Raw genomic sequence first — 11,156 nt, forward strand, 5'->3', positions numbered from 1 at the left:
ACCCCAATGCTCATAGTAGCAATGGCCACAGTCGCCAAACTGTGGAAGGAACCAGGATGCCCTTCAATGGACAGATGGATAAAGAAGATATTGTCCATATATGCTATGGAGTATTATGCCTCCATCAGAAAAGATGAAAACCCAAATTGTATCAACATGGACAGGACTGAAAGAGATTATGCTGAGTGAAATAAGGCAAGCAGAGAGAGTCAATTATCATATGGTTTTGCTTATTTGTGAAGCATAAAGGAATAACAAGGAGGACATGGGGAGATGGAGAGGAGAAGTGATTTGGGGCAAATTCGAGGGCAGCCAACCTATGAGAGACAGTGGACTCTGAGAAACAATCTGAGGGTTTTGGAGGGGAGGGAGATGGGGGATTGGGTTAGTCTGGTGGTGGGTATTAAGGAGGGCATGTACTGCATTGAGCACTGGGTGTGGTGCATAAACAATGAATTCTGGAACACTGAAAAGAAATAAAAAAAAATAAAATGAAACTCATGTATTCAGCATATAGATGGGTCTTGTTCTTTTAATCCATTCCACCACTCCACTAAATGGAGCATTTAGTACATTTATATTCAAAGTAAGTATTAATAGTTATGTACTATTGCCACTTTATTACTTGTTTTGTCATTGGTTCAGGAGATTTTCTCTGATCTTTTCTTGTCTTTCATCTCTCCTTTGCACAAAAGGGTCCCCTTTAGTATATCCTGCAGGGCTGCTCTTGTGTTTAGTTTTTGTCTGGGAAACTCTTTTTCTCTCCTTCTGTTATAAATGATAGCCTTGCTAGATAGTGTGTGCTTGGTTGCAGATGTTTCCCATTCAGCATGTTGACTGTATCATTCTCCCTTTTGGCTTGCCAGGTTCCTGCTGAGAAATCTACAACTAGCATTATGGGTGTTACCTTGGAAGTTAAGGACTTTTTTCTTGCTGCTTTTAAGATTTTTTTCCTTATGATTATCATTTGCAAATTTAATTACAATATATCTTGTTGGCCTGATTTCATTGACTTTGATGGAAGATCACTGTCTCCTGGATCTGGATTTCTATTTCCCTTGACAAATTAGGGGAGTTTTTTGCTGTGATACCTGAAATAAATTTTCTGCCCCATTTTTTCTCTCTTCTTCTGGGACTCCTATAATATGAGTTATTACATTTGATAGAGCCAGTGATTTCCCTATGTCTATTCTTTTGTTACATAATTCTTTTTCTCTTTTGTTCAGCTTCATTGTTTTCCATTATTTTGTCTTCTAGGTCACTAAATTGTTCCTCTGCTTATTCTAGTTTGCTCTTCATTGCATCAAGTCTGCATTTAATCTTGTTTATTGGATATATCATCTCTGATTAATTCTTTTTTAACTCTTTTATCTCTATTGTAAGGGTCTCACTGATGTCTTACATTTTTTTCTCAAACTCACTAAGTATCCTTATGATTGTTACCTTAAATTCTCCATCAGGCATGTTACTTATCTCTCTTTTGCTTAGATTCCTGACTGTGGCCTTGTCTTGTTCTTTCATTGAATATAAACTCTTCCTTCTTGGCTTTTTTTCTAAGTTTCTTCCTTTTTCTGTGTTTTTGAAAAGCTGATTATGTTTCCTGCTTCTGAAAGTAATGGCCTTATGAAAAAGAGGTCATGTAGTCCCCTGAGCCTCGCACTTCAGGATTATCTCTGGTGTGTGCTGTGTGTGCTCTGCTATTGTGATTTGGCTGCTCTGTCCTTCAGGCCAGTCTTCTGCAGAGGCTTTCCTGGCCAGCTGTGGGCAGTGCTTGGTCCCTGGCCTGAATGTTGTGAGTTTTATGTTGGTACACTCTGGTGTGCTTCTAAGGTGCAACCTGCCACCAACTCCACAAGAACTGAGGACTTAAAGAACTCTGTCATCAGGGAATGTGGTGTGGGCAGGGGTTTGTTCTGTTCTTCTGGGGGAGGGGTCTTTTGTGCTCGGACTGAATCTTGCTTGACATGAAAGGCTGTCCCATCAGAGCTCAAGGGAACTGGGCTTGGCATATGCAAGTTAGCCATCCAGTGTCCATGATGAGCTGCTTTTTGCAAGTGGCTCAAGTTTATGCTATGGGCCAGGGGAGAGAAATAGTGTTAGCCATGTTATTTTTCCCAGAGAGGGATCTCTGTGAATGCTGCCTCTCAGAGAAGTACTCCCAGCATAGCAAATAATCTTTGCCCTAAGTACCCCAGGCATTTTTCAGATGGCTGTTGCCATACTGTCTATCCCAAGGTTATTTGCTTGCTCTCTCCATGAATAGCACAGTGCCCTCCTGGCTCTATCTCAGGCAAGTCTTCTAACCTTTTAATCTCCAGGCTTCAGAGAATTGTGTGGGCAGGGGCTTGTGCTGGTCATCTGGGGTAGGGACCTGCCACTCCATTTTCTTTAGGCTATCCAATTTGTTGTCATATATTTTTTTTGATAATATTCTCTTTTTCTGGATTTCTGTTGTTTTGATTGATATTTCTCCTCTTTCATTTTTAAGTTTACTTATTTGAGTCATTTCTATTTGTTTTTTGATCAGTCTGGCTAGAGGTTTATGAATTTTTTTTAATCTTTTCAAATAACCAGTCCTGGTCTCATCGGTCTCTTCTATTTTTGTTTGTTTTACTTTTTGTTTGTTTGTTCATTTTTAGTTTCTGTATCATTTATTTGTGCTCTAATATTTATTATTTCCTTCCTTTTGCTGCTTTGGGGGTTGAACTTGTTCGTTTTTCTAGATCTTTTCTAGATCTATATCTACACCTTGATCCTTTAGGGGTAAGGTTAAGTTTTTTTATTTGAGATTTTTCTGGTTTCTTGAGGTATGTCTGTAAACTTCCCTTTTATAACTGCTTTTGCTGCATTCCACAGAATTTGGACCATTGTGCTTTCATTTTCATTTGTTTCCATGTACTTACAGATATCTTTTTGATTTCTTGCTTAACCCATTCACTGTTTAGTAGCATGTTATTTAATTTCCATGTATTTGTGTTCTTTCCATTTTTTTTTCTTTTGGTTGATTTCTAGTTTCATAGTGTTATGGTGGAAAAAGATGTATGGTATGATTTTGATCTTTTCAATTGCTGTGACTTGTTTTGTGCCCTAATATGTGATCTGTTCTAGAAAATGTTCCATATGCACCTGAAAAGAATGTGTGTTCTGGGGGCGCCTGGGTGGCTCAGTGGGTTAAGCTGCTGCCTTCGGCTCAGGTCATGATCTCAGGGTCCTGGGATTGAGTCCCGCATCCGGCTCTCTGCTCAGCAGGGAGCCTGCTTCCCTCTCTCTCTCTCTCTGGCTGCCTCTCTGTCTACTTGTGATTTCTCTCTGTCAAATTAATAAATAAAAAAAAATATTTAAAAAAAAAAGAATGTGTGTTCTGCTGTTTTCGGATGGGATGTTCTAACTATATATGCTAAATCCACTTGGCCCAACGTGTCATCAAAGCTATTGTTTCCTAATTGATTTTCTTATTTTGGATCTTCCTGTTGATGTAAGTGGGATGTTAAAGTCCCCTACTCTTATTTTATTACTGTTGATTAGTTCATGTTTATTATTAACTATTTTATGTATTTAGTTCTTCCATGTTGAGTACTTAAATATTTATACTTGTTAAGTCTTCTTGTTTCATTGTCCCCTTAATTATCATATAGTGTCCTTTTTTGTCTCCTTACTGTCTTTGTTTTAAAATCTGTTTTTTTCTGATATAAGTATTGATATTTCAGCTTTTTTTTTTAATATCCATTTTGCATGATAGATGTTTATCCATCCCTCACTTTCAATCTTCAGGTGTCTTTAGGTCTAAAATGAGTTTCAAGCAAGTAGCATAGAGATGTGTCTTGGGTTTTTTTTTCTTTTTATCTATTCTGTCACCCTATGTCGTTTAATTGGAGCATGTATTCCATTTACATTCAAAGTAATTATTGATAGATAAATATTTATTGCCATTTTAATGTTCTTTGTGGTTGTTACTGATGTTTTCTTGTGATCCTTTCTTCTCTTATTCTCTTTCATTGTTTGTTTTCCTTAATGATACATTTGGTTTTCTTTCTCTTTATTCTTTGCATCTATTAGTGGTTTTTGACTTGTGGTTATCATTATGTTTGTATGTAATATCTTCTGTATATAGCAGTCTATATTAAGTTGATGGTCATTTGAACCCATTCTTTTACTCCTCTCCTTCCAACATTTTAGGTATATATTATCATAACTTATTTTGTGAGTTCCTTGACTGATTTTTTAATAGAAATAATTATTTTTACTTCTTTTGTGTTTCCTACTTTTATATTGTTACCTTTGGTCTTTCCTTTGCATTGAAAGTGTTCCCTTTAATATTTCTTGCAAGGCTAGTTCAGTGGTCATGAGCTCCTTTAGTTTTTATTTGTCTGGGAAACTCTTTATCTCTCCTATTCTGAATGCTAGTTTAACTGGGTGGAGTATTCTCCACTGCAGATGTTTCCTATTCAGCAATGTGAATATATTGTGCCACTCTCTTGTGGTTTGCAAAGTTTCTGCTGAAAAATCCACTGATAGCCTTATGGGACTTCTCTTATACATAACTATCTCTTTTGTTTTTCTGCTTTAAATTTTTTTTTCTCTATCACTGCATTTTGCCATAAGGAAGATGTGGTCCATATACACTATGGAGTATTATGACTCCATAAGAAAGGACGAATACCCAACTGGTGTGGGTATTTTGTTGATTTTGCTCAGGTTTCTATGTGCCTCCTGCATCTGGATATCTGTTTCCTTTCCCAGATTAGGAATGTTTTCAGCTATTATTTCTTTAAATAATTTTTCTGCCCACATTTTTCTCTCTTCTCCTTCTGTGACCCATAAAATGCAAACATTACTTTGATTAATGGAGTCACTGAATTTTCTAAGTCTATTCTCATTATGCAGTATTTGTCTCTCATACATTCAGTGTGATTGTTTTCTACTACTCTAAACTCCAGGTCACTAATACATTCCTCTGCTTCTTGTTTCCTACTGTTTATGCCAAATATTTCATTTTTTAATGTTCTTTTTTTATATTTCTTTTTTAAAATTAATTTATTTTCAGCATAACAGTATTCATTATTGTTTCACCACACCCAGTGCTCCATGTAATCCATGCCCTCTATAATACCCACCACCCGGTACCCCAACCTCCCACGCCCCCGCCACTTCAAACCCCTCAGATTGTTTTTCAGAGTCCATAGTCTCTCATGATTCACCTCCCCTTCCAATTTCCCCCAACCCCCTTCTCCTCTCTAACTCTCCATGTCCTCCATGCTATTTGTTATGCTCCACAAATAAGTGAAACCATATGATAATTGACTCTCTTTGCTTGACTTCTTTCACTCAACATAATCTCTTACAGTCCCGTCCATGTTGCTACAAAAGTTGGGTATTCGTCCTTTCTGATGGAAGCATAATACTCCATAGTGTATATGGACCACATCTTCCTTATCCATTTGTCCGTTGAAGGGCATCTTGGTTCTTTCCATAGTTTTGCTGCTATAAACATTGGGGTACAGATGGCCCTTCTTTTTACTACATCTGTATCTTTGGGGTAAATACCCAGGAGTGCAATGGCAGGGTCTTAGGGAAGTTCTATTTTTAATTTATTGAGGAATCTCCACACTGTTCTCCAAAGAGGCTGCACCAACTTGCATGCCCACCAACAGTGTAAGAGGGTTCCCCTTTCTCCACATTCCCTCCAACACATGTTGTTTCCTATCTTGTTAATTTTGGCCATTCTAACTGGTGTAAGGTGTTATCTCAATGTGGTTTTAATTTGAATCTCCCTGAGGGCTAGTGATGATGAACATTTTTTCATGTGTCTGATAGCCATTTGTATGTCTTGATTGGAGAAGTGTCTGTTCATATCTTCTGCCCATTTTTTGATATGCTTGTCTGTTTTGTGTGTGTTGAGTTTAAGGAGTTCATTATAGATCCTGGATATCAACCTTTTGTCTGTACTGTCATTTGCAAATATCTTCTCCCATTCCGTGGGTTGCCTCTTTGTTTTTTTTTTTTGTTTTGTTTTGTTTTTTTGACTGTTTCCTTTGCTGTGCAGAAGCTTTTGATTTTGATGAAGTCCCAAAAGTTTATTTTCGCTTTTATTTCCTTTGCCTTTGGAGACATATCTTGAAAGAAGTTGCTGTGGCTGATTTCGAAGAGGTTACTGCCTATGTTCTCCTCTAAGATTCTGATGGATTCCTGTCTCACATTCAGGTCTTTTATCCATTTCGAGTTTATCTTTGTGTACAGTGTAAGACAATGGTCGAGTTTCATTCTACTACATATAGCTGCCCAGTTTTCCCAGCACCATTTATTGAAGAGACTGTCTTTTTTCCACTGTATATTTTTTCCTGTTTTGTTGAAGATTATTTGACCATAGAGTTGAGGGTACATATCTGGGCTCTTTACTCTGTTCCACTGATCTATGTATCTGTTTTGATGCCAGTACCATGCTGTTTTGGTGATCACAGCTTTGTAGTAAAGCTTGAAATCAGGGAACTTGATGCCCAGGTTTTAATTTTGTTTTTCAACATTTCCTTAGCAAATCGGGGTCTCTTCTGATTCCATACAAATTTTGGATTATTTGCTCCAGCTCTTTGAAGAATACCGGTGGAATTTTGATCGAATGGCATTAAAAGTATAGATTGCTCTAGGCAGTATAAATATTTTAACAATGTTTATTCTTCCGATCCAAGAGCATAGAATGGTCTTCCATCTTTTTGTGTCTTCTTCAATTTCTTTCATGAGTGTTCTGTAGTTCCTCAAGTACCGTTCCTTTACCTCTTTGGTTAGGTTTATTCCCAGGTATCTATGGTTCTTGGTGCTATAGTAAATGGAATCGATTCTCTAATTTCCCTTTCTGTATTATCATTGTTAGAGTATAAGAAAGCTATTGATTTCTGCATAATTTCATTTATTGAGTTCTTCGTCTCTGATTGGTTCTTTTTTAAAATCTCTTTGTTAAAGGTCTCACTGATATTGTCCACTCTTGTGTCAAGTCCAGTGCACACTTTTATGAACATTGCTTTAAATTCTCTATCAGGTATACTACTTATTTCTGTTTTGCTTAGTGATTTTCTCCTATTCTTTCATTTGGGACAAATTTGTCTGTCTCCTCATTTTGTTTACCTGTTCCTTTGTGTTAGAAAAGTCAGCTCTGCTCTCTGCTCCTGAAAGTAGTGGCTTTATAAAGAGGAGATCCTGTAGTGTCCAGCACTGATATTCATCTGATATTCATCAGAACCTGGCACTTCATGGGATTTTCCCATGTGTGTTGTTTGCATCTGGCTATTGTGTTTGAGTAGCTTTCCCTTTCAGTCTAAGCTTCTGCACTGATTCTGTGCCTGCTGTGGGCTGTGCTTGCTCTTTGTGGTGTTAGTGAGACCCCGGTAGGCCATCCCTGAGGGGATGAGACTGTACAAGGGTTCAGGGTTAGGTAGCAGTGTTAGCAAAATTTTTAGTGAGTTACTAGTCCTAGGTCAGATCCCTCAAAGTACATTTGTGACCAAAGGCATAGCACGTGTTAGTGGCAGTGGCTGGGAGCTGGGCATGTGGCTGAGGTGGTAGAAAGGAACACCTGCTGGCTGTGCAATCAGCGGCTGAAAGTCAAGGTGGCTGGTGTCATGTGGGCAGGGCATATGTGACATTATTAAAATGTGTACTTACCTAAGCCAGTTTCTCAAAGTGTGATGACAGGGTTGCAGCAGCACACAACTGTGGCAGCAGCCAGAGGTGTTTGCCATCCATGTGTGCAGTGACCAGGTACTGATTGTGGTGTTTGAGGCACAGGATATATGTGCACATGGCTGACTTGGTGGGGCACCTGTGGCATTAACAAAATTTGCACTAAGCCTAGGGCCAAGGCCAGAAGACTTAGGAAAAGCAAGTCCTCAAGAGAACTCCTGGGCAGGGCACACTGCTAGGAGGTTAGGTAACAAGTGTCTTTGCAGTACAGCCTCCTGTAGGTGGTTCTGTTTATGTTGGAGGGTGGGGAATGAAAATGGTGACTGTCAGTTCCTTTGCTCCCAGAGATGTCCCCCAACATTCTCCAAAATCAGTATAGACAAATCTTCCTCCTGTTTTGTAAGATGTTGCTTCTATATTGACTCTCCTTGGGCTGATGTCTCTTTAAGGATGGAGACCCAGCTATCACTTGCCCTCCCAGCTCACCCATTGCTGGCTGAGTCAGTGGACTTTTAAAGCTTTAGGCTCAAAGTCTTGCTGGTTATATAAACTCACAGAATTCAGCCCCTCTGATATTCAAAGACAGACATTATGGGGATTTGTTTTCCCTGTGTGGGCTCCCTGGTGCTTTTCCCTCTCTGCAACCATAGTTCCCTCCCTCTTTCAGGCTGCTCCAGACTAAACTACCATTTCTGCCCTTCCTAACCTCTCTGATGTGGCTTCTTCTCTACATTTAATTATGGAGTTGTTCTGCCAGTCTTCAGATCACTTTTGTTTATTGACATGAATGTGAGTGATATCTAGTTGCAAACATGGCATGGGGTGAGCTTAGGGTCCTCTTACTATGACATCTTGCCTGTGCTTCAAAACATCTTTGTAGGATCCTAAATGTATCATGGCCATGGGCAATGGGCCTGCTGTGTTTCATGGATAAGTTGGTTCTGACTGTAATGGGACTTTTCTCTCTCTATATTTTACCTTATATTTTGCAAATCTCATAATCACTCCTCTGGTACAGAATGTGATCCATTTTCTATCATGGTTTCTTTATTCTTTTGGAAAACACAGTCACACTCATAACCATGTTCATCCCCCTTTAGTCTGAAGTATATTGTCAAATAGAAAGCACTCCTTTGTTTTTCAACAGCTTGCTTTATTACTTGCTAAATTGAAGTTGTCTCAATTTAACTGTCATATGCCACAGCATAATAATGGTTTTATTTGGATTAGGAAAAATAATGTTTAAAAATCTACTTAATACAAGACATTTTAAGATACTTAATAAACTTAGAAAAATAATTATGTTGGGACAATCAACCTCTCCCTAAACTATCTTGTTAGCTTTTCCTCTGGATGAGAAGAAATGTCCTATTTGAAATAGTACCTGTAATTGGTGCATCAGGGCGGGATTGCTCTTTTCTCCATGCAGGCACAAATACAGTAATATCTTTATGGCCTTTGTCTAGAAACCAGTCCACAGCAAGTTGTATTCCTCTGCAGGAGAACTCTTCTTTATTCCCATGGCTTTAGGAAGATAGAGAATGAAAGGGTAAAGGATCAACAATAGGTAGCAAAGAAATACCCCAAACAGTCTTTTTCTTAGTACCAAGACATTAACAATAGACATTTTATTTCTTGATGATGTCAAAATGAATTTTCACTTTTTTAAGGATTTTATTTATTTATTTGACACAGAAAGAGAGCACAAACAGGGGAAGCAGCAGGAGGGGGAGAGGGAGAAGCAAGCTCCTCACTGAGCAGTGAGTCTGATGCCAGGTTCAATCCCAGGACCCTGGAATCATGACTTAAGCTGAAGGCAGACACTGAACTGACTGAGCCACCCAGGTGCCCAAAAATGCATTTTTAAAACAATAAACGAATCTCTTTTTTTACTCAATCATTATAAATATTTCCACTATTATTACACCTTTTTTTTAAGGCCACAGATGGTTAATAACAATTCCCAATTTATAGCAAACCTGATGAGTATTTCCTGCCACTGCTTCAATTTTCTCTCTTCTCTTTCTACATCTATTACCACTTTATTTTAGAATATTCAGATATTCACAACAGATGAGCAAACAAGAGGTGTCACCAGAGGTTTAGATAATTTATATGGAGGATTAGTTGGAGATAAGTTTTAAGCACATATATTAAATTTAAAAAATGATATTGACAGCAGAAAAGAGATGTGTAAATTCTGACTAAAAATAGTTATCACATTTAATTAAATATAATTTGCCAATAAAAATCACATTATTTTAAAATTTTAGGATGTGGGAAATGCTCACAATATAATGCTAAAAGAAAAAGGGATACAGACTCTATATAATGTAATCCCAATTTTGTGGAAGAAAGTCTATATATAAATTTAGAAAAAATGCTAAGAAATAGATACATCAAAATATTAATAAGAGAATTATTCTATGTGAGAGGATTATAAGTGATTTATTTTCTTTATTCGAAAATTTCTTCAAAATATTAAGTATTGCTTTTATAATTAGAATATGATGTAAAAAGAGAAGACATTTTATCTTTATTATTTCTAGACATAAGCATTGTAAAAACTTGAAAATAAAACAGAAATTTGATTGAAAATTTGAAGAGGGAAAATTAGCAAATGAATTGGGGAGAGATATATTTATTGCCATCAGATTAAAAAGTTACAGAGAGTGTACTAAATTTGTGCCTAGTTTGCATGTGAGAATTCCAACCTCTTAGCACATAGTTTGGTATTATAACATAAATATAAACCACACTAAATTACAGTTATTAAACAGTTTGGATGATAAATTGGCATACATTACATGTACCAATTCTAGTATAATAAAGTGGATATTGCCTGTCAAGGCTGATTAGAAAGCTAATTAAGACAATATGAAGCTCGGGGTGCCTGGGTGGCTCAGTGGGTTAGGCCACTGCCTTTGGCTCAGGTCATGATCTTAGGGTCCAGGGATTGAGCCCCGCATCGGGCTCTCTGCTCAGCAGGGAGCCTGCTTCCTCCTCTCTCTCTACCTGCCTCTCTGCCTGCTTGTGATCTCTCTCTGTCAAAAAATAAATAAAATCTTAAAAAAAAGACAATATGAAGCTAATGATGACAATATAATGGGCCCTCTTTCTTTAGATCTCTTACCTTCTCACTAGTACTCAACTACAAGAGAAATTAGCTCCAATTGTATTGGTCCCTTTGAGTGAATTAATACATAATCTCAGAGGCCCCATTAATACATATACTGCAAGACTTCCCAGTGTCTTAATCACTCTTGAGGCACATGACCAAAAAATATTCAGTATTTTCCTAACTTTTCTAAACACATGTTAATCATGTCTAAGTGTCCAGTAATTCCCATAAAGCAATTACAGTACATTACTAAAAGTCAAAGCACTTAAGAAAAAAAAAAGGACCATAACCAGTAAGGAGATTGAAACAGTCATTAAAAATCTCCAAACAAACAAAAGCCCAGGGCCAGACGGCTTCCCGGGGG

The 11,156-nt window shown here is 37.6% G+C and overlaps 1 protein-coding gene across 1 annotated transcript in view; it reads right to left on the minus strand.

Annotated features, from left to right (window-relative positions):
• Positions 1-11,156, minus strand: part of ZC3H12B (zinc finger CCCH-type containing 12B) — a 594,748-nt gene that overhangs the window by 12,394 nt on the left and 571,198 nt on the right. Inside the window, exon 5 of the mRNA XM_059384709.1 lies at positions 9,056-9,195. Within this exon, the coding sequence (XP_059240692.1) occupies positions 9,056-9,195 (140 nt within the window). The remainder of the gene's footprint in view (positions 1-9,055; positions 9,196-11,156) is intronic.

The sequence above is a fragment of the Mustela nigripes genome, chromosome X, assembly GCF_022355385.1.
Source record: "Mustela nigripes isolate SB6536 chromosome X, MUSNIG.SB6536, whole genome shotgun sequence".
In the NCBI taxonomy this organism is placed as follows: domain Eukaryota; kingdom Metazoa; phylum Chordata; class Mammalia; order Carnivora; family Mustelidae; genus Mustela; species Mustela nigripes.